Raw genomic sequence first — 23,558 nt, forward strand, 5'->3', positions numbered from 1 at the left:
TTGTTTCATATGTATACTTTATTTGTTGTTATGACGTGAGTGTCTTTAGCTATTAAGTGGGTCTAGTTGTTTGGTGTTATAGTTCTTTTCTTCAGTTGAATGAATATGCAATTTTTTAGTTAATATATTCTTTAGACTCAGGTTTTTGTTATTTTAATTTGGTTTTACTTGTGAATTGAAGTAGATGGTAATGAGGGTCATCCAATGGATAATAAATTGACCCACCTGATAGGAATTTATAGACAGTAAGTATGAGGGATGATCTGTGCTGAATAATTGTATTTGGTGCCTTGCACTCAATATTAGGTGAACTATGGATAAAAGTTGGGTACATTTGAGGAGAAATTGTAAGGAATACGCAGATGGAATGAGAATGTTTTTAGATGACGTCTTTGCCAAAGTGGGTTTTGGAGAGAGGGTCATATGTCCTTGCAAAAAATGTTGTAACCGTTATCGCTATGAAAGAAACATCATCCAGCTGCATCTTATAGAAAAAGGAATGGATCCCAGATATATGAATGGCCCTTGGAGGCATCATGGGGAGCCCATGACAAATTTACCATTCCAAGAGGATATAGAATCAGTTCACAATGAAGAAGTTTGTATAGATGACATTCATGATTTTCTCAATGAAGCCTTTGTGCAACCAATCATTGGAGAAACTGTTGGGACTTCGAGAGAGCCACCTATCTTTGATGGCCAAACACCTGAGGCTGAAATGTTTTATAAGTTACTTGAAAAAGCAGATATGGAGTTGTACCCTAGGTGTAAATATAAGAAATTGTATTCTGTTGTAAGATTGTTCCAGATTAAATGTTTAGGGAACATGAGTGATAATGTCTTTACAATGCTGTTACAATTGGTTAAACAATTGTTGCCAGAGGGGGATTGTTTACCAAAAAATAATTATGATGCTAAAAAAATCATTAGGGAGTTGGGACTCACAGTTGAGAGGATCAACGCTTGCCCCAATGATTGATTTATCTCCATTTGGCAGAGTTATCAATGATAATAGTCCCCATTTTTCTAGATACATGGGTATTCTAGCACGGGATGCCAATCTAATTCCGATCAAGTATTTAAAATGGGAAAAAGTACCAGACTCCTGCAAACTTGATGTTTGGGACACTCTACGGGTTTGTTATTCCTAAAATTATTGAGTTTAATAGGTATATTTCAGGTTGATGTAAGACTACCTTATTGTGGATGCAGGGCACCATTGAATTTCGTCCTGAACAACAACCTATGATTCATGTCTTCAAGGATGTAACAATGAAGAATATTGAAAAATTGTGGAGAAGTTTCAAGAGTGATTTGAAGAAAGCTTATTATAAGCCTTTCATAGGAAGTAAAAGACGGTGGCAATGTGGGGATTCTCGTGTAGACCCATATCAATGGCGGGTGTTGGTTGAACATTGCGAAAAAGACGAGATTGTAGTACGTATTATTACACAACACTCAGTATATATAATCTGTGCAATGATTAAGTCTGTTTTGTTTTTGCTAATAAAAGGAACAAGCTAAAAGAAATGCTGAAAATTGGAGTAAACAAACATTGAATCACACATCTGGCACAAAGTCTTATGCTCGCAGCAAAGCACAATATGTAAGTTTTGATGATGCACTTGAATGTTTACTCTTTGCTATATTTAAATACTGAGCATATGAGGTTGTGTTAGCTAATTGATTATCTTTTTTTATTTTATTGATTGCATGCTAAGAATAAGAAACATGGTGAAGACCCTGATCCTATTTGGTTTTTCCAAGATAAGCATACTCGGCGTGACGAAGATCGTTCATGGGTTAACTTGGTGGCTGAGCAGAAATATGTAAGCATATGGACTATATATTGGAATAATTATGTATAAGTTCATTTTCATGAGGAATTGTTAGCCATAGTCCAGGATGTTTCTCTTATTTTGTTTTGTTGACTTATTATTTTTTTTTAAAAGCATATGGAAAGTTGTTTGGAGGTAGTTTTTTTTTCTTGTTCACCATTCTTTATGTTCTTTTATTTGTTTAAGCACATGAAAAACAAAATAGTAGAGGTCCAGAAGACTAATTGGCCTAATTTTTTATTACATAATGCAATTCATCATTGTAGAGTTTATTGGGCTAGTTCTATGATGATCGCAATTTGATGGAGAAGGATATATATATATCTTTTTTGTTAGGCTGAAATGCAGGAAAAGTTGAAGGAATTGGTTGAAGATGAATGTCCTGATAATTTAGAGACACGAAGAAGGGCTTATGTTGAGGCAATGGGTCCTGAGACAAATAATAGTGTTCGTGGTGAAGGACTTGGTGTGAAACCCCATCAGGTGCCTTGGATTCAAACGAAGGCAGGGTCATCCAAGAGATTGCGAGGGCACGACTATGTTCACCTTGAGTCACAGTATGTAGAGTTACAAGAAAGGTACAAACATGACCAGGATCATTGGCGTTCTGAATTGAAGGCAACACAGGAGTTGCTGAAGCATAACCAGCAAGAGATTGAGGAAATGAGGCAGATGTTATCGCGCTCATCGGCTTCGTATCATCCATTGTACCAGCAGCTGCCAAACCCATTCCATATGTCGTATTACTCGCCGCAAATGTTCCATCAAATGCCTTATCAAGCCAAGTCAGTTACTCCTACTGGTGGGTTAACTGGATTGTTGAGGGGGGATGCAGACCCTAGTGCGACTGACTTTTTAGAATCAGATCAAGGTACTCATGGACTTGAATAGATGCAGTTACTTAGTGTTATGCATTTTTGGTATAGTTGCTGACTTTGTATTTTGGACCCTAATGGTGTATGCATACTTTTGTAGTGTATTTGTTGAATATTTGGCATTGCATACTTTTGTTTAGTAAGGGCAACTAAAGTTTTTGAACTCTACTGATGTAGGCGGACCTTTGTAATATTTGGCTATTGTAATCGACATTGGTACTTTATATTTTATAAGGATGGTGGTTGAATGGTTCAATCTATGAGTATTTATAATTGTTATTACATTTTCAGTATCCATTAAATTTTTATGAAAGAAAAATGCTCATATTATATTAGGAATTCGGCATCTTACTATAAAAATTTGAGCCTGTAAGTCTGTAACCTTCTCCTGCAACCTCTTAGAAAAGAGCAAGAACTTGTCATTGTCATTTTAACTTGTAAAGCATAGCTGAAAACATACAAGGTACTGGCTAAAGAGCTTTTGCAAGAGGTATGCATTCGACAGAGATGAAAGATCTTGAAATTGACTGACAATTTTTTTTTTGGTTAAAAATAATACTGACAAATCTTTGGCGACTAGTACTCAATCCTAAAATAATAATCCTGACAAAAGCTTGCTTAATAGTGGCTATTTGTTTTGTCAGTAAAACACTTTATGACTTGTGTCAGAGACACACCTCTACTGATGAATAAGTTGCAAAAGTTGGTCAGTAATAGTAATACTGACGGGACTTTTACTGACTATACTTATTTTCGTCGTTGCACTCGTCAGGAAGCCATTACTGACGAATTTCCATCAGTATTGGGGTTTTTACTGACCACAAAGGGTTGCCAGGACAGGGGAAAATTGTAGTAGTGAATATAATTTAATTATGAGTCGCTGCCTCCTTTAGGGTTGGTGGCTTCCTATTCCCATCCCCCCTCCCTTCTGCTCCTCCCTTCCTCCCTCCTCGCCCCTGTTTTCTTCTTGCTCTTTTTGGTTTAAAGAGTATATTCTATACTCTTTGAATATATATTTTTAAATATTCGTATATATTTAAAGAGTAAAGACTATACTCTATAAATATATTCGAATATTTAATAGTATAAAGATAATATATACAAATATATTTTTAAATATTTATATATATATATATATATATATATATATATATATATATATAAAAGGTACAGCTAGGTGGCTATACCATTAAAATAATTGCAAATATTTAAATAGTATCGCCACGCAGCTGTACTATTAAAATATTCGTATACATTTAAATAGTATCGCCGCACGACTATACTATTAAAATATTCGAATAAATCTAAAGAATATAGCCGCGCCGGTATACTATTAAAATATTTGAATAAATCTAAAGCGTAGAGCCGCACGGCTATACTATTAAAATATTTCGTATATATCTACTGAGTATAGCCGCCCGACATTATATCCGGGAAGCTATACTATTAAAATATTCGAATAAATCCAAAAAGTATAGCTGTGCCACTAAACAATTAAAATATTTGAATAAATCTAAAGCGTATAGCCGCCCGGCTATACCATTAAATATTCGAATAAATCTGAAGCGTATAGCCACGCTGCTATACGCTTTTTATATATATATATATATATATATTTAAAGAGTATAGCCACATGGCTATACGATTAAAATATTTGTATATATATTAAAGAGTATATACACCATGTTAAAGGAATAAACACCACCATGCACATCTTAATATGTTACAAACACAACTTCTTCACTCCCACTCCCACTGCCATCACCAACATCATCAATAATAATAATAATAGGGGGAATGAATATACTCTCAAAAAAACAATAAGTAAAATAAGTTTGCTATTCAATTTATTGCTAAATTGGTATGACATCATTATTATCTTATGTACAAATGAATATACCTATCATTTTTAATGTATCTAGGATGTTTTTGTGAATAACCTACCTATTATCTTTTATGGATAATATACCTATTACTTTTATCTATAAAATAATAAAATTTTATCAATAATATAGTAGGTATACTATTTTTTTGCTGTACCTATTATTTATATGAATAATAATATACCTTCTTTTTTTTTTTTAAATAACTCAACTTACATGGACACACTGTCATCCAGTTTTAAAATTGAATTTTACTTAAACGTTGTATTACCGTACTCCCATGACTACCCAGTAATAAATAATTAATAATGGCAGCATTCTTGTTAGGTGTTTCACATTAAAGTGACTGATTACATTTGAGATTTTGGATAATCAGCTGCAAGCCTGCAAACCGTATTTTTCCTAACATTTTAAAAGGAAATTTAATTTTATTAGTTAGCACTGCAAACGTGATGGTTTTCTAGGTTCAATTCAAGCTCCGCATTGTACTCTCAAGGTTTTGGAAAAAATAATGTAAAAACAGACACGTAGACAATGATATACATTAAAATACGAGGTCATATAAACGGTCTCGACTTCTTGAACAACTTGTATGTAATAGTACAAATATGAGGTCATTCGGCATTGGCATCAGTTTGTTTCCATGTTTTGGTTGTTAGAGATTTTTATCTTAAGTTTTGCATAACAATATATTAGATATCTCTTGGCCCATCTACCTATTACCATTTAGTTTTAAGTTATGTGATTGAATGTTATCATGATAACAAAACATGTTATTTACACGTATTCCATCCACACATTGGGGTGCGACATGTAGAGAGTGTTTTTTTCACATCGGGGAATATAGTCCATCAAATTATGATGATCATCAATACCTAACGCTTCGTTGCAAAAATTCAAGCCTTAGTCTTAACCCATTTCAAGTATATATAATTTTTCATTCACAATTATTTTGAGCAAGACATTGTCAAAAACATATATCTTAATTAGTCTCCAAAACAAATACATAAAACATTATTCCTTATTTTAATAGTAATATATATATATATATAGCTGAATCTGCGATATTCTTTACTGTTATTATGAATTTCTAAGCATAGCTGCACATCCCAAACGCACATGAACCGCCTTTCTTGCAATGGTTGTCGCAGCCTCCACAGTGTGTCTTGTCAGACATTGGGTTCACAAGATGACCTTTGCAACATATCTGTGCGTGATGGCTTTTCACCCCACACTTCCCACAGTTGAGTTTGTCTGTCTTCAAATCAACACATTTGTTGTGGCAGCAATGTGCATGCGTGGCTTTACAGACCTTAGGGTTCTTGTCGCATGTCGCGGCCATGGCCCGATGAGAAGCTAGAAAGCGGCTTGTTCCTCTAAGAGAAGTTTTTTCTTGGCCTTGTGCGGCCATAACTGGGAGGTCGTCAAAGGTTTCATTTGCAACATTAGTGTTGTCTTCCTCGACGACGTCGTTGAAGAATGATTCTTCGAATTCGTATGATGTTGCTGAGACTGAGAGAGTATGGACGGCTGATAGAGCTGTAAACTTTATAGATTGCATATAGGAGAACACTACCTTGTTCTGTAGCCATTGGAATGATCGAAGCAGCAACTTGACACACACAGCACAGCTCCTCAATATCGATTTCTGTATATCTCTCTCACAGATGGGGTATGAGTTCTCTAGAGTTGGCTATTCGATATGAGCAGGGACTATGTATTTATATGCATCAGTCGGAACTCCTTGCCCATCAAGGAGTTCTCAACCTCTCCTTATTGCATCAGAATTAGTAGTTCTAATCCACTATGAATTAGGAACCTTAGCAGTCTTGGACTTAAACTGAAACACTTCTCTCCAAGACTTACAAGTCCAGTTATAATTGAATTCCTTAGTCTCCACATAGCTTTGGAACTCTTCGTTGATTAGCAGACCACTTGAGTGAGATTTTTAAGACATAAAAATCTTACATTCTCCCACTTGGTCTATAATCAACAAAAACCATGTTTCAACTACTTTATGGCCATGGAAATCAATTAAACTGTATTCCTAAACAAGCTCTTGGTCAACTATGAAAACAAGCATCGAATTATCAAGGTGCCTTGAATATAAAACATCCAGGACCTTTATAATCACATATACCTATCTGCATAGCCACATAAAGCTTCCGTCAAGATTAGAACACAAGATGAACATGACTTTTCTTTAGAAAATGCTTTATGTCATTACCATCTGTAGTCCACTTCTTTAAGAGATTACAAGATCTCCCTTTCCAAAATAACTCTTTCGTGAGTGAGTATCAAGTGCAATTATTAAAGCTAGCTTGTCTACACTTGATACCAACTGAAATCACTTGTTTAAACAAATTAAACACAGAATCAAATAATAATAATAAGACTGCACTTTAACTGAAAATCAATCAAGGTTCTTAAATAATAATAAATAAATAAAAATAGGCTACCAAAATGAAGCATAGATTCTAAAACAGACTCCCACTAGTCTTCCCCATCAAAACTGGATACCAATCCCATGCTTCTAACATGTCCATGAAAAACACCATTTGGCAGACCCTTAGTTAACGGATCAGCAATCATGAAATGTGTACCAATATGATCAAGCTTCACAAGACCATCCCTGATATTTTCTCTAACTGACAGATATTTAAACTTCAAATGTTTAGTGCCTGATGATCTTTTGTTGCTTTTGGTGAAGAACACTGCAGCACTATTATCATTCCAAATCTGAACTGGTCTTTCAATTGAGTCAACAACTCTCAGACTTGTGATAAGATTCTTGAGCCAAATGGCTTGACTTGCAGCTTCATAACACGCAATGTATTCAGACTGCATAGTTGATGTTGAAGTGTGTGTTTGCTTCACACTTTTCCACGAGACAGCTCCTCCTCCAAACATAAATACATAACCAGAAGTGGACTTTAAGGAATCCACACATCCTCCCAAATCTGCATCTGCATAACCAACTAACTCAAGATTCTCAACTTGCCTATAAACCAAATTGTAACTTTTCGTTCTCTGTAAATATCTTAAAACTTTCTTTGCAGCCACCCAATGTGCTTGGCCTGGATTGGACTGAAATCTCCCCAAAACACTTACTGCAAAAGCTAAGTCTGGTCTAGTACAGACTTGAGCATACATCAAACTTCCTACAAGTGAGGCATAGGGCTTGTCAACCATTTCTAATTTTTCTTGTTCAGTTTTAGGTGATTGTTCCATACTCAGTTTGTCTCCTTTTGAGACTGGAACATCTCCTCCTGCACAATTCTCCATATTAAATCTTCTCAACACCTTCTCTATGTAACCTTTTTGAGATAATCCAAGCAATCCTCTCTCCCTGTCACGACTGATTTCAATACCAAGTACATAAGAGGCTTCTCCAAGGTCTGTCATATCAAAAACTTTTGACAGAAAAACTTTGGTATCATGTAGTAAAGTCAAATTTTTGCTTGCCAAGAGAATGTCATCCACGTAAAGTATGAGAAAAATAAAATTTCTCCCACTGACTTTAATATATATACATTCATCCACAGGGCTCTCACTAAAACCATGAGACCTCACCACTTCATCAAATTTCAAATACCATTGTCTAGAAGCTTGTTTCAATCCATAAATGGATTTCCTTAATTTGCAAACCTGATTTTCTCTCCCTTCTTGAATGAAACCCTCAGGTTGCTGCATGTAGATCTCTTCATAGAGGTCTCCATTCAAGAATGCAGTCTTTACATCCATTTGATGGAGGTAGAGATTGAAATGAGCTACCAAAACCATCATGACTCTAAACGAATCCTTTGTAGAGACTGGAGAAAATGTCTCATTGTAATCAACTCCTGCCTGCTGTGTGAATCCTTTTGCAACTAGCCTAGCTTTGTATCTGTCAATGAGGCCCTTGGAATCCCTTTTAGTTTTGTAAATCCATTTGCACCCTATAGGTCGACATCCTTGAGGCAATTGAACCAATTCCCATACTTTATTTTTCTCCATTGAATTTAATTCAGATTTCATTGCCTGCAACCATTGCTCATTTGCTGAACTTGTCAAAGCTTGTTTAAGGGTTATAGGATCTTCTAGGCATGGATCATTTTGCTCAGATTCTTGAAGATAAACGTAGTCACTTGACAGGGCTGATCTTCTGGCTCTTTTTGATCTTCTCACTTCCTGCTCTTCTTGTAAATTGTCTTGGTTTTGTTGCTGTGCATCTATATGGATTTCTGGTTGGTTAATATTCATCTCAACTTGTGCATTGACATCAACTTGGTGCATTTGAGGCGCTGTTTCTTGAGGTGCTGTTTCTTCATTTTGCAAAACAATATTTGGTAGAACGATATGGTCCTCTTTTTCAATTTCATTAGACTGCATGGTATTGCTGTCTATTAATTCATCAAAATCCAGTGTCCTATCTTCAATGGTTTCACTTTCTTCTTCTATAAAAACTGCTCTCCCAGTTTCAACGAATCTGGTTGTATTATTTGGACAATAAAATCGATATCCTTTCGTCCTCTCTGGATATCCCATGAAAAAACAGCTAGTTGTTCTTGCATCTAGTTTCTTTTCCAAAGGGTTATACAACTTGGCTTCAGCTTTACATCCCCAGACTTTTATATGGTTCAGACTCGGTTTTCTTTTGTTCCAAAGCTCGAAAGGTATTTGATTCACACTCTTAGTTGGTACTCTATTGAGAATATAATTTGCTGTTTTCAAGGCTTCTCCCCAAAGAAAAATAGGAAGATTTGTGCTTGCAATCATGGATCTCATCATATCTTTGAGGGTTCTGTTTCTTCTCTCAGAGACTCCATTTTGTTGTGGAGTTCCAGGGTTTGTATATTGAGCCACAATCCCTTCTTGTTGAAGAAATCTTGCAAAAGGTCCAGGATTTCTTCCAGCTTCATCAAATCTGCCATAAAACTCACCCCCTCTATCCGATCTAACTACTTTGATTTTAAGATCAAGTTGCTTTTCAACTTCTGCTTTAAACACTTTGAACATGTCTAGAGCATTTGATTTTTCTGCTATCAAATACACATATCCAAAACGTGAGAAGTCATCTGTAAAAGTGATAAAGTACTTGAAACCATCATGAGTTTGTGTTGGAAAGGGACCACAAATATCAGTATGAACGAGTTCTAACAGATTGGTACTTTTAATTGCCCCTTTCTTCCTTGCATTTGTGAGTTTTCCTTTTACACAACTAATGCAAATTTCATTCAATTCATCCAAGTCAAGTGGCGGCAGCACATGTTCTTTGCAGAGGGTTCTTATTCTTTCTTTAGAAATGTGACAGAGTCTCTTATGCCATAAGTTAGGTGATTCATTTTTACTTTGTGTTTTGCTGGTGCTTGCAACATTCATAATATGCTCAGATCCTTTGATATTTAAAGAAAACATGCCATTCACAAGAATTCCACTACCAACTGAAATTTTATTCTTCAAAATAGAAAATCCAACATCATTGACTACTAATTCGAACTTGGCTTTAACAAGCCTAGCTACTGACACCAAATTCCTTCTCATGGAAGGTACATAAGCTACTTCAAATAAATCCAAAATAAAACCAGACTCTAACTCAATCTTGACTGCTCCAATGAATTCCACTTGTACTTGGACTCCATTGCCAACGAACACCTTTAGTTCATCCTTGGTTGGCACCCTCTTGGTTATGAACCCCTGCAAGGAATTAGAAACATGTATTGTTGCCCCACTGTCAAGCCACCAGCTATAGTGTGATATATCAATTAAATTAGATTCAAAACAAACTTGGATTTCATTACCTCTAGCCTGCCTCTTTTCCAACCACCTCTTGTACCTGCGACACTCTTTCTTCATGTGTCCAAACTTCTTGCAGAAAAAACACTTAATTCCAGTCACACCTACTGCCCTTGAACCTTTGTCATTGTTCTTGAATTTTCCAGCAGCATTGTTTTCCTTATTCCTTTCCTTGTATCCATCTTTCTTAACAGGTTTCATGTCTTGGACCAGATTGACATGATTGAGAGATTTCTCCTTCTTGATGTTTTGTTCTTCCTGAACACAGATTGCAATTAATTCATTTAGAGACCATGACTCCTTTTGTGCAACATAGGAGCTTTTGATTTGTTTGAAATCTGTAGGCAGTGAGTTGAGTGCAAGGTGAACCAGCATATTGTCATCTATGTTGACTCCATAACCCCTCATATTCATACCAATATCGATCATATTTAGAATGTGCACCCTAACACATCCATTGCCAGCATATCTCATATCTGTCAGTTTGTTGATCAGGGATCCCATCTCAGCTTTCTCAGATTCCTTAAATTTCAGGCTAATCGACTCTAGGAATTCCTTAGCATTGTTGGAGGGTGGAATACCTCCTCTCACAGTTGGTGACATGGACTTGAGCATGATTAGAATGGCCATCCTATTTGCCTTTTCCCATTTGGCAAAGTAAGACTTTTCCTCTGCAGTTGCTCCTTCAGCAGGCTTTTCTGGAGCTTGCTCTCTTATAGCCAAGTCATAGTCTAGAAATCCCAAAGCCATCTCAAGATCCCTTTTCCATTTCTTGTAGTTTGATCCATTGAGGGTTTCGATGGTGTTAAGGTTGGTAGAAAAAACTGTAAGAGTTTATTGAAACATACAGATATATAAATCAAAACTGTCCCCAAATAATCTGTACATTATCAATTTACGCCTGTGGGCTGAAAATTGAACATGTTATAGTGATCACCAAAATATTTGATATATGAATTTCTTTCACAGGATAATTTCTCACATCTGTGGATTGAAAGCAATCACTGTTTAATTCATATATCCCATATTTTGCACCACACCACAATGAATCACCATAACCATGATTAACCAACATCTGTGGACAGAAGGTAATCAAGATTACGATGGTCCATTGTGCAAGATTTCTCGATCATCTTTCTTGAATCCGAGATTCTTTAATCAACCAAACCGCTGTAGCTTGCTTGGTTGATCCAAGATTTCTTTGATTCTTGATCGTGAAGCTTTCAAGCATGGATGATAAAAGCCTTATATCTGAAACATAGGAGCTTTTGATTTGTTTGAAATCTGTAGGCAGTGAGTTGAGTGCAAGGTGAACCAGCATATTGTCATCTATGTTGACTCCATAACCCCTCAGATTCATACCAATATCGATCATATTTAGAATGTGCACCCTAACACATCCATTGCCAGCATATCTCATATCTGTCAGTTTGTTGATCAGGGATCCCATCTCAGCTTTCTCAGATTCCTTAAATTTCAGGCTAATCGACTCTAGGAATTCCTTAGCATTGTTGGAGGGTGGAATACCTCCTCTCACAGTTGGTGACATGGACTTGAGCATGATTAGAATGGCCATCCTATTTGCCTTTTCCCATTTGGCAAAGTAAGACTTTTCCTCTGCAGTTGCTCCTTCAGCAGGCTTTTCTGGAGCTTGCTCTCTTATAGCCAAGTCATAGTCTAGAAATCCCAAAGCCATCTCAAGATCCCTTTTCCATTTCTTGTAGTTTGATCCATTGAGGGTTTCGATGGTGTTAAGTGTTGACACGTGGTTAGTCTGCCATGAAGAAAACAACATGATGGAATCAACATGCTGTCAGATAAAGAAGATGCCATATGTTAAAGAAGATGCTGCCAGATAAAAGGAGAAGACATCATCATGAAGACTGCTGTAATATTATTTCTTTTTTGTAAACTATTCCATTGTACAGCTATTACTTTAATAGCTATTTATGTAACACGTGAAAAGGAATGAAGAGAACTAAAACCATTCTCTGGTTTTCACATGGTATCAGAGCTTCAAGATCTCTGTGATTTTTTTTTTTTTCTTTCTCTAAACTGCTGACAGTTTCAGCAGCTCTACCCTTCAAATCGATATTTGTTCCCCAGAACTCTCAGACTCATCGCCACCTCACTATCTTGACGAAGTCTGAAAAATAGAAAAAAGAAGCCCATGGGTGATTCTGAAAAAAAGGCCAGCTCTGGATCGACTTCCAGTTCTGTCACCCAAAATGACATGACATTGCAGATCACGCCGGATAAATTGGATGGTTCCAATTACTCTTCTTGGTCCCGTAGTGTCAAACTTTATATTCTTGGAAGAGGAAAATGGGGATATATCACTGGCACAAAGGCGACACCAACAGAAGCAGATGTTTTGTATTCTACCTGGGAAGAAGAAAATGCCATGGTTCAGTGCTGGCTTCTCAATTCCATGACCAGAAATTTAAGGGCTATTTTTCTTAGCCTTTCTACTGCGAAAGAAGTGTGGGATGCTGTTACTCAGACCTATTCTATTGGTAAAGACGCATCAAAATTATATGAGCTTCGGTGTAAGGCACTCGCAACTCGTCAGAATGGTACGTCTTTATCTGATTATTATGGTACATTACAGTTAATTTGGCAAGAAATCGATGTCTTGCGACCAAGCAAAATGAAGTGTTCAGATGATGTTGCTGCCCGCACAACGGAAATTTCGAACGAACGATTATATGACTTCTTGGCTGGACTTGACCATCATTTGGATAGAATTCGAGGTCAAGTTCTAGCCGAAGATCCTCTCCCGAGTGTGCAAGCCGCATATGCACAGGTGTGCTCTGAAGCTAATAGGCAAGCAACCATGTTAGCTGGCTCACATGTTGACGGGTCAGCTATGACAACCACTTTACATCGCCCTGTACCTAGAAGTGGTCATCCAAAGCCGGGACAAAAGGAGCTTGACACACGCCAATGTACCCACTGTGGGAAGAAAAAACACACTCGGGAAACTTGTTTCGAATTGGTTGGATATCCAGATTGGTGGGTGGACACACAAGAAAAGGGAAAAGAGAAGAAAAAAAGTGTTGCAAATTTGGCTTCACAACCTTTACCTCATGGTTCTTCACCACATATGGATCAGTCTGCTCTCAGAGTTTTCCCCAACACTACTTCCACTTCCTCACCATATCCAGGTACAAGTCACTATGGTTTAGCAGTGAGCACACCCTTTAATGCTAGCGATAAACTCTGGATCATTGATTCAGGAGCTTCCGATCATATGACTAATAATACTGCTTGGTTTGTTTCCCCCAGTCATCCACATACAAAAACTGTTAAGGTTGCTAACGGTTTTTCCACTCCAGTTTTAGGAGCAGGATCTGTTTCCCTAACTCCATCATTGTCGTTGTCCTCTGTTTTACATGTCCCTACTCTCTCCCACAATTTGCTTTCTATTAGTCAAATTACTAAAAATCTCAATTGTTTGGCTATTTTTTCTCCTACCTCTTGTTTATTTCAGGATCTTCAGACAAAGGAGCAGATTGGTCATGGTAAGGAAAGCGGAGGATTGTACTACTTGGACTCAAAACTGCCTGATCCTCAAGTAAGAAGTGGTTATCAAGTTAGTACAGAAAAGGCTAACGCCGAAATTTGGTTGTGGCACAAAAGATTGGGTCACCCATCCTTTCAATATTTACAACTTCTATTTCCTTCTTTATTTGCTAAAGTTCATGTGTCTGACTTCCATTGCGAAACTTGTATTTTTGCAAAAAGTCATCGTGTTTCATTCCCTGTAAGCTCCAATAAAAGTCATATTCCATTCTCTCTTATTCACTCCGATGTGTGGGGTCCATTTCATGTTCCTACTTACACTGGTGCTAAGTACTTTGTCTCCTTCATTGATGATTGTACTCGTGTCTCTTGGGTTTATCTGTTGAAAAATAAAAGTGATGTCTCATCCATTTTTCCTATATTTCATCACATGATTCAAACACAGTTTCATGTACCAGTGCAAGTAGTCCGATCTGACAATGGGGGTGAGTATTTGAATTCTGAACTTAGAACCTTTTTTGAGCAAAATGGCATCATACACCAAACTTCCAGTCCATATACTCCTCAACAGAACGGTATAGCAGAACGTAAAAATCGTCATCTTTTAGAAGTGGCTCGTTCTTTATGCTTTGCTATGCATGTTCCAAAACGTTTTTGGGGCGATGCCATTTGCACAGCCGTGTACCTTATAAATCGTGTACCATCTCGGGTTCTCCAGTACCAAACACCTATTCAGACCCTTTCTCAGTATCATTCTATTCCTTCAGTTCTTCATATTCAACCTAAAGTGTTTGGATGTGTTAGCTATGTTCATGTTCACCAACACAGTCGTGACAAACTAGATCCTCGTGCCCTCAAATGTGTGTTTGTCGGTTATTCTGTCTCACAAAAGGGGTACAAGTGTTACTATCCCCCATCAGGAAATTTTTTTTATTTCTATGGATGTTACATTCTGTGAAGAAGAGGCCTATTTTTCGGTCACTCCTCTTCAGGGGGAGAATGATGGAGAGGAAGAGCAGTTCCCTGATATTGGATATGTACCATCACCTAATACTGCTGATACACATGATACACATGAAAAAGAGTTGCAAGTGTACCAAAGAAGGAAGAGAAATGAAGTAGTAACAGATCTTCCACTTCCTGACCATGTTCCAAATCAACCTGCTGCTTTGCATGAAGATCATTCTGAGGTAATTCCACAATCCCCGCCACCTTCCATACATACTGATAATGTTGATAACCATGATATTTCAGCTAGGGATAATCTAGATGACTCAAATGAGTCTATAGATGTCTCTAATTCTCCTCGTTTTCCAATTCGTAAAAATCGTGGGATACCTCCAGAAAGGTTTGGCTACTCTACAGTAAAAACTGTTCAATATCCAATATCTGATTATGTGTCTAACCATCGTTTATCCAGTTCTTATATTGCTTTTACAAACCACATATCTTCTGTGTCTACACCTAGTAGCTTACAGGATGCTCTTGGTGACCCAAAATGGAAGATTGCTATGGTTGAGGAGATGGAGGCACTAAAAAAAAAATTGTACCTGGGAACTTGTTGACTTGCCTAAAGGCAAGAGACCCGTTGGTTGTAAATGGGTGTTTACTGTAAAACACAAAGCAGATGGATCAGTAGAGAGATACAAGGCAAGATTGGTAGCAAAAGGCTACACTCAAACTTATGGTGTTGATTACTCAGAGACTTTTGCGCCAGTAGCTAAAATCAACACTATTCGAGTCCTTTTATCTCTGGCTGCCAACCTAGACTGGCCGCTACATCAATTTGATGTGAAAAATGCTTTCCTACATGGTGATTTAAAAGATGAGGTGTATATGAATCTTCCCCCTGGGTTTGTTATGGAAACAGATGTTGGCAAGGTGTGCAAGCTGAGGAAATCTTTATATGGACTGAAACAGTCACCCAGGGCTTGGTTTGGGAGATTCAGTTTGTCTATGAAAAGATTTGGGTACAAACAAAGCAATTCTGATCATACGCTGTTTCTGAAACACAGGAAAGGACAAGTGACAGCCTTGATTATTTATGTGGATGATATGGTTGTTACAGGTAATGATGAAGAAGGAATCACAGAACTTCAGAAATACTTGGCTCAAGAATTTGAGATGAAAAATCTTGGGGTACTAAAATACTTTCTTGGAATTGAGGTGGCAAGATCTAAGCATGGCATCTCTTTGTCTCAAAGAAAGTATATCCTAGATTTGTTAAGTGAGACTGGTATGCTTGCTTGCAAACCAGCAGCCACTCCAATGGAGCAAAATCATAAGTTGGGAGAAAGCCTTGATCAGATTCCAACAAATAAGGAAAGGTATCAGAAGTTGGTTGGAAAACTAATCTACTTGTCACATACACGACCTGATATAGCCTATGCTGTTAGTGTGGTTAGTCAATTCATGCATGCCCCTAGTGAGAGTCATATGGAAGCTGTTCTTCGAATACTTAGATACTTGAAGTCAGCACCAGGAAAAGGATTGATGTTTACTAAACATGGTCATCTAGATGTTCAAGCCTATACAGATGCTGATTATGCCGGGTCCATTGTTGATAGAAGATCCACATCTGGATACTTCACCTTTGTTGGGGGGAATTTGGTTACATGGCGTAGCAAGAAACAAAAGGTGGTATCTAGGTCAAGCGCTGAAGCCGAATACAGAGGCATGTCTCATGGTGTGTGTGAACTCATGTGGTTGCGAAAATTGTTGAGAGACTTGGGTTGCAAATCCAAGAAGGCTATGAATTTATATTGTGATAACAAAGCTGCCATTAGCATTGCCCACAATCCAGTTCAACACTATCGTACTAAACACGTTGAAGTGGATAGACACTTTATTAAGGAGAAGCTGGATGCTGGAATTGTTGACTTTCCATTTGTTAAAACTGAAGATCAATTGGCCGACATCTTGACAAAAGCTGTATCAAGTAGAAGTTTTCATTCATGCCTCGACAAGTTGGGCATTCGAAACATCTATGCACCAACTTGAGGGGGAGTGTTGACACGTGGTTAGTCTGCCATGAAGAAAACAACATGATGGAATCAACATGCTGTCAGATAAAGAAGATGCCATATGTTAAAGAAGATGCTGCCAGATAAAAGGAGAAGACATCATCATGAAGACTGCTGTAATATTATTTCTTTTTTGTAAACTATTCCATTGTACAGCTATTACTTTAATAGCTATTTATGTAACACGTGAAAAGGAATGAAGAGAACTAAAACCATTCTCTGGTTTTCACATTAAGGTTGGTAGAAAAAACTGTAAGAGTTTATTGAAACATACAGATATATAAATCAAAACTGTCCCCAAATAATCTGTACATTATCAATTTACGCCTGTGGGCTGAAAATTGAACATGTTATAGTGATCACCAAAATATTTGATATATGAATTTCTTTCACAGGATAATTTCTCACATCTGTGGATTGAAAGCAATCACTGTTTAATTCATATATCCCATATTTTGCACCACACCACAATGAATCACCATAACCATGATTAACCAACATCTGTGGACAGAAGGTAATCAAGATTACGATGGTCCATTGTGCAAGATTTCTCGATCATCTTTCTTGAATCCGAGATTCTTTAATCAACCAAACCGCTGTAGCTTGCTTGGTTGATCCAAGATTTCTTTGATTCTTGATCGTGAAGCTTTCAAGCATGGATGATAAAAGCCTTATATCTGAAACATATGCTTAACAGATCTATATTAATAGAAGAGTGAAAATAGACACATGCTAGTAAACTTTGAACTCAGATTATTGAAAACATAGTTATGTGTCGTTTCAAAAAATTAAGACTTTGTTAACATGCTTGGTTAAATTGCTTTTAGGTTCTAAAACATGCAACCTAAGCTCTGATACCACATGTAAACTTTATAGATTGCATATAGGAGAACACTACCTTGTTCTGTAGCCATTGGAATGATCGAAGCAGCAACTTGACACACACAGCACAGCTCCTCAATATCGATTTCTGTATATCTCTCTCACAGATGGGGTATGAGTTCTCTAGAGTTGGCTATTCGATATGAGCAGGGACTATGTATTTATATGCATCAGTCGGAACTCCTTGCCCATCAAGGAGTTCTCAACCTCTCCTTATTGCATCAGAATTAGTAGTTCTAATCCACTATGAATTAGGAACCTTAGCAGTCTTGGACTTAAACTGAAACACTTCTCTCCAAGACTTACAAGTCCAGTTATAATTGAATTCCTTAGTCTCCACATAGCTTTGGAACTCTTCGTTGATTAGCAGACCACTTGAGTGAGATTTTTAAGACATAAAAATCTTACAAGAGCCACCAGCATCGCTAGCACCAAGAAAAACTTGAGCGATTTCATGTTGGTCTAACTGAGTTGAATTAATTTGGTCGGTCGTGTATGTATGGAAGAAAAGGAATGAGGTAGAATGTGTAAAGATTGGACAGATGGAGAAGCATGCAGGGCTTGAACAAGTATATGTAGAGAGGCGTGAGGGCTGACAGAGGTTGGTCTAATTCAAAGGGCCGTACAAAACGTTAATTTATCAGTAAACAAACTTATGCTTCCGAAGAATATATTACGTATTCTAGAAATTAGGTGAATAAGAACAAAGAAATTAAAGCCTGCACAAATTATATAGGAATTCGAAGATTCTTGGGCTTGTTTCCTAATTGTAATTGGGCTCGCATGTCAGTATAATTACAATTACTTACTGTTATCCCAATGCACATTACAAAAACTCCAGACTAAACAAAAGTTGTTATCAGTATCATTTTGACCAACTTTTAATATATATATATATATATATATTTGGCGTATGCTGTTTTCCTAAGCATGTTTTATGAGCTATATATATATATATATATATATATATATATATATATATATAACTATAGCTAGCTACACTTGTCGCATTGTTCGATTTTATCTGGGGCGCCAATATAGACATGAGTCACCACACCACCATATACAAATTACAATTAAGATGCCGAAATGCCTTGCAACTAAATTCCTTATACGTACAGTACGTACCAAACTGAAATGTATTATATAAAAAAATAAATGTAATTGTTTTTATCTCGTTCTAAAATATTATATATATCAGACACCGACTGCAATTGGTTCTAAAAGTGTTTAGAAATTAGAATAGGTTTTCCAATATCAATTAATAGGTTGATTGTTCTAAATTCTAATCAATCCATCACTGCCCTGGTTCTGGTTTGCTAGCGTATTACAAGCCCAACAACTCAGTTTCAAGTTCTCCACTCTATATATGCCAAATAAAGCTCGGAAAAAAAAACTCTAAAGGAACGGCTCCCCAGGAACACTTCCTCCTTTTCTCTCCCTTCTCTAACCCCTTCTTCTTCTTCTCCAGCGAGCCTCTCTCTACAACTGTTTGATTCCATAGTGAGTGTCTTATCTAAGGCCCTTAAATGAGGCCCTATCTATTAACCGTTGGATCAAATTAGTTTGTCGCTAAAATACAACTAAAGAAGAAATTCATCCAAATTCCTGCCATCCATAAGTATGTGCTCGAGTTGGAAGAATAAAAAAGAAAAAAGGAAGAGGTTGAATCATTGTGATATATTATATCTGACAAGTAAATAATAAGAACTTTTTTAATTAAGGGATCATAATATTGATGATTCCTTACAATAAACAATTAATTGGCTAAGCCCATCGAATGGTGACGCTTAGCGAGCCCTTATTCCTTGCACTTGCACACACACACACGTACACTAATTCATGGCCTTATAAATTATTTTCATGTTTATAGGATATAGCTAGCTTTGAGCAAAATAAAATAATAAAAGTAGAGATTTGCTGCGCATGCAATTAATATTGCAATAACCTTATTCCTTATCGATCCAGTAGCAGTGATCTATCTGGTGCGTCATGATAATTAGTGTTCATGCATAGCTGCACATTCCAAACACACATGAAGTGCCTTTCTTGCACTTGTTGTTGCAGCTGCCGCAGTTTTCCTTGTCCGACATCGGATTCACACACTTACCTTCGCAGCAAATCTCTGCGTAATTGCATTTCTTCCCACACTTGCCGCAGTTTGCTGTGTCTGTGTTTCTGTCCACACATTTCTTGTTGCAGCAATCCGGCTTTGCGCTGCCATACGCCTGACAAACCTTAGGGTTTTTGTCACAAGTCACGGAGGCAAGGAAGCGGCTTCTTAGAGAAGTGCTTTTTCCAAACTGGTTTTTGGTTTCGTCATTTGTATCAGTATTGTTTTCCTCGTTGAAGAATGATTCTTCTTCGTTTGGTATTGCAGAGAGAGTGGTGATGGCTGAAGCTATTAGCATGGCAAACATTAGAAAAACCTTGAAGCCTTTCATGATGTTTGTTTGAAGTGTATAAAAGCAGAGAGAGAGAGAGAGAGAGAGACCGAGAGGGATTTCTAAAGGTGCTTAGAAGATTTTGGGATGGAGAAGCATGTAGGCTCGGAAAAGTATAAATAGAGAAAAAGAATGTGAAGGTGGTCTAAAATTCGTATAAGATTTTAGGGTGGCTTAGGAGAAATATTTATGCAATGGATATTGGGGGATAGAATTTCTCCACTCGTCGAGCGATTAGCGGTCGTAAGGTGAGAACATGGGAGTCTCAGTGAATCCCTCATCACTTTGTTAATTTGCTGTTTCGTTTGGAGACTTTTGGCCCCATTGTCAAACAAAAACTCAACACGTTGTAACACTACCCGTTGTTTTTTATTTGACGATCGATATAAGCCGCGCTTCAAGGCACGCGTCGAGGCAAAGCAGTGGCAAATCTCCTCAGGTCAGGTGTTTCGCAGTTATCACTCTTAGCGCACGCTATGGTTTTTAAGGCGCTTATTCCTCACGAAGAAGAAGACCTGCCAGATTTGACGAAGCCCACATGCAAAATCATACCTTGCTATTTTTCCAAAAACTGGCCCAAATACGCGATGGTTTGATAATAACAAAATTACCTTTCAACTTAAGATACAATTAAACAAGAAATTCATCCAAATTCCTCGCATCCATAAGTTGGAAATTCATCCTTGGATATGCATCTTACAAGGACAACACCAAATTGGAGCTTTTACGACTTGATATTTACGGCACACTTTTTATTCGTGTGTTAATAACTGATGTTTACGGCATATGACAAAGCACGTCTTAAAATGATAGTAAAGTGTGTCGTTAATAATTGATATTTACGGCATATGAAAACATGCCTTAAAAAGGTCATTTTTATGTCTTTTAATGGTGTGATTGTATATACACCGTGAATGCAATTTTTTAAAATATATATTATAGTATGCGACTGAGTTTGACGTAATTTGTAAATTCAATTTATTTTTTTTCCCGAAACCCTCCAATATATATGCAATCCACTAAAAATATAAGATTTTTTTTTTTAATTTCCCTCTTTTATTTTTCATTCAAACCTGAACGTTCTCATCACTTCTCTCTCTCTCCATCTCTTTCTCTCACAATTTCTGGATTCTCTCTCACAGTTAATCAAGAGCTCCAGTTCCTTATTCGCGAGAAGACTATTGCTTGAGCCGTACCGTATTGCTTCGAAGCTGAATTCTCAATGACATTCCAAAGGTGAGATTCTCTAAAGCCCTAACTCTAAATGCTTGATTATGAATTTTCTTATAGTTTAGAATCATGTTCCCTACTGCATTCATGTGGTAAAGAGGCCTCATTGTCTTTAATTCTTGATTTATACCACTTCGCACATTATTTTCGTTTCAATTTAGAAAAATCAATATTGTTAACTTTTTTTCTCGATTTATTTAAATATTCATCGTTTCAAGCTCGATCTTTGAACGTCTTCGATTCTGTGTTCAGATTTCAATTTCCTTTTCGTTTTTCTAAAATTTTGTTTGATTTGCTATATCTTTCTTTAAAAAAACTCCAAAAATATATGAGTACCTCTTGTTGAAGAATATGAGTCCCACATCAGAAACTTGACTAAATAAAATACAAAATATAATGAATGGTTCTACTACTAATAACACCGAGGCCTTTTGTGATAAAACATCACACCTACTGGGCTTTGTAGGTGGTTAAGTTGGGGACAATATCGGTGTTGCTAGTAGTGGGCCACTAGCCTGTCTCTCTGAAATTTGACACCTCTTCGTTTAAGTAATTTAGTTTGATTTCTTAGTGAGATCGAACTAGTTTTCCCCGATTATGTAGGCGTAAGTTTTGAAGCAAAACTGAGGAATCGAATTTCTAATAGTAACGCTTGGGTTTTGTGTAGTGATTGCTTAGGGAATCAATGCCGGAGATATTAAGAAGCTTGAATACGCTGGGATCTACACCTGCAATGGCTTGATGATGCATACGAAGAAGGTAAAACGAATTTAAACTCTAATCCTGTGATATATGTATCTTACTTAAGTAACATCAACAAACAAATAAGAACTTTATTTATTTAGAGTAATAATAATTCATTATTCCTTACAATATAAAATAATAATAAATTAATAAACAATTAATTGGCTAGCCCTTATTCTTGCACTTACACACACGTACACAAATTCATATAGATAGAGCCTAGCTACTATTTTCTGGTATATATAGCTGAGCTTAATAAAACAAATAAAATTATCAAAGTATAGCTGCACAATTAATAATTATATTGCAATATCCTCCTTATCGATCGAGTAGCAGTGATCTGGTGCGTTCATGCATAGCTGCACATCCCATACGCACAGTGGCGGACCTGTGCAGGCGCAAGGAGGTGCACCTGCACCTCCGGTCGCCGGAAAAGTCCACTAGAGCAGCTGGAGTTGCACCTCTGCTTCAGACCAGAGACGCACGCAACATGTTCGACGAAATGCCCAAACCACCTGGGCGCTGCGATGCAGCTGCTGCCCTCTGCGCGCTTGTATTTTTTTTCAACACAGCCTGGCCAAAACGAGCGTTTTGGACCAGGGTTTTTAAAAGAAAAACCGAAAAAAATAGGGAAATTGCAAGACCTCCTCTTCTTTTCCTTCAACTTTCGTTAAGCCAACTTCTAAAACCCCCTTTGCTTCACTCTCAAAATGCACACAAAACTTGTACTCGATTGGGCTCTACAGAAGCTCAAAGTCCTTACCCAACTGTCAGAAGAGGCGAAATTCCATCTGGGTATGCTGCATTTCTTCCTCAATGACGTAAATTACATTCAACTTTTAGTTGGTCCAATTGGGTTCTTCTCTTCTCTAAGCAGTGTTCATTAGGAAATGCTACTATGAAACTTTGGTTAGAAGATTGGTTTTTTTCTCTTTTCCAGCTGGGTATGTTTGATTTTGCTCCAATTAGTGAATTTTGGTCTGTGTAATTTTTTCCTTTAGCTGTTATTGTTAGCTTGTGGAACTGGAAGTTTCTACTTGATTATTATTCTGAAGTTATGCTGCAATTATGACATTATGTCAAGGTTTGAAGGACTAATATAGGGTATGTATAAAAGCAGAGAGAGAGAGCGAGAGAGAGAGAGAGATTTCAAAAGGTTCGTAGAGGATGGTGAAGCTTTGAATGTTTTGTATGGAGAAGCATGTAGGCTTTGGAGAAGTATTTATAGAGAAGGAGAATGTGAAGGCGGTGTAATTCGTATATGGATGAGTATTGATGTGCTTAATGGATTGGTCTAATTCAAAGGGCTACGAAACTTTTAAGTAAACGAAGTTCGGCT

General features: G+C 37.1%; 6 protein-coding genes and 1 long non-coding RNA gene across 7 annotated transcripts; 3 read left to right on the forward strand and 4 right to left on the reverse strand.

Moving 5' to 3' along the window:
- The first annotated feature begins 499 nt into the window (after window positions 1-499).
- Window positions 500-1,524, forward strand: LOC148295372 (uncharacterized). The gene is made up of 3 exons (XM_088252477.1): window positions 500-767; window positions 931-1,136; window positions 1,213-1,524. The coding sequence occupies exons 1-3, from the start codon at window positions 500-502 to the stop codon at window positions 1,522-1,524; spliced, it is 786 nt and encodes a 261-aa protein (XP_088108603.1).
- A 4,162-nt stretch (window positions 1,525-5,686) lies between these two features.
- On the reverse strand, window positions 5,687-6,157 carry LOC148295373 (uncharacterized). Its single transcript, XM_088252478.1, has one exon. The coding sequence runs from the start codon at window positions 6,155-6,157 to the stop codon at window positions 5,687-5,689; it is 471 nt and encodes a 156-aa protein (XP_088108604.1).
- A 3,879-nt stretch (window positions 6,158-10,036) lies between these two features.
- LOC148295374 (uncharacterized) lies at window positions 10,037-11,398 on the reverse strand. Its single transcript, XM_088252788.1, has 2 exons — window positions 10,377-11,398; window positions 10,037-10,272 (listed from the first exon to the last, which is right to left on the reverse strand). Exons 1-2 carry the CDS (start codon window positions 11,119-11,121, stop codon window positions 10,238-10,240), a joined length of 780 nt encoding a protein of 259 aa, XP_088108914.1. The 5' UTR covers window positions 11,122-11,398; the 3' UTR covers window positions 10,037-10,237.
- Window positions 11,399-11,500: 102 nt separating this feature from the next.
- Window positions 11,501-12,067, reverse strand: LOC148295375 (uncharacterized). The gene has a single exon (XM_088252479.1). The coding sequence runs from the start codon at window positions 12,065-12,067 to the stop codon at window positions 11,501-11,503; it is 567 nt and encodes a 188-aa protein (XP_088108605.1).
- A 319-nt stretch (window positions 12,068-12,386) lies between these two features.
- Window positions 12,387-13,396, forward strand: LOC148295376 (uncharacterized; the record flags this gene model as incomplete). Its single annotated transcript, XM_088252480.1, has 1 exon — window positions 12,387-13,396. A coding segment is annotated over exon 1 (855 nt), but the record flags the coding sequence as incomplete, so codon positions are not given.
- A 12-nt stretch (window positions 13,397-13,408) lies between these two features.
- On the forward strand, window positions 13,409-14,317 carry LOC110757582 (uncharacterized). The gene is made up of 2 exons (XR_015835511.1): window positions 13,409-13,538; window positions 13,865-14,317. It is a non-coding gene; the product is annotated as an uncharacterized LOC110757582 (long non-coding RNA).
- Window positions 14,318-19,498: 5,181 nt separating this feature from the next.
- On the reverse strand, window positions 19,499-20,380 carry LOC148295377 (uncharacterized). Its single transcript, XM_088252789.1, has one exon. The coding sequence runs from the start codon at window positions 20,243-20,245 to the stop codon at window positions 19,808-19,810; it is 438 nt and encodes a 145-aa protein (XP_088108915.1). The 5' UTR covers window positions 20,246-20,380; the 3' UTR covers window positions 19,499-19,807.
- Window positions 20,381-23,558: the final 3,178 nt, after the last annotated feature.

This window comes from Prunus avium, chromosome 4, assembly GCF_965620075.1.
Source record: "Prunus avium chromosome 4, drPruAviu1.hap1.1, whole genome shotgun sequence".
Lineage (NCBI taxonomy): Eukaryota > Viridiplantae > Streptophyta > Magnoliopsida > Rosales > Rosaceae > Prunus > Prunus avium.

Excerpts from the sequence above, each read along its gene's own strand:
- LOC148295372 (XM_088252477.1), top strand. The coding sequence starts at position 500 with ATGGATCCCAGATATATGAATGGCCCTTGGAGGCATCATGGGGAGCCC. Across the intron at positions 768-930 it reads TATGGAGTTGTACCCTAGGT|GGAGTTGGGACTCACAGTTG; the intron begins GTAAATATAAGA and ends AAAAATCATTAG. Across the intron at positions 1,137-1,212 it reads ATGTTTGGGACACTCTACGG|GGCACCATTGAATTTCGTCC; the intron begins GTTTGTTATTCC and ends TTGTGGATGCAG.
- LOC148295373 (XM_088252478.1), bottom strand. The coding sequence starts at position 6,157 with ATGCAATCTATAAAGTTTACAGCTCTATCAGCCGTCCATACTCTCTCA.
- LOC148295374 (XM_088252788.1), bottom strand. The coding sequence starts at position 11,121 with ATGGCTTTGGGATTTCTAGACTATGACTTGGCTATAAGAGAGCAAGCT. Across the intron at positions 10,273-10,376 it reads GGAAAAGAGGCAGGCTAGAG|GGGTTCATAACCAAGAGGGT; the intron begins GTAATGAAATCC and ends AATTCCTTGCAG.
- LOC148295375 (XM_088252479.1), bottom strand. The coding sequence starts at position 12,067 with ATGGCTTTGGGATTTCTAGACTATGACTTGGCTATAAGAGAGCAAGCT.
- LOC148295377 (XM_088252789.1), bottom strand. The coding sequence starts at position 20,245 with ATGAAAGGCTTCAAGGTTTTTCTAATGTTTGCCATGCTAATAGCTTCA.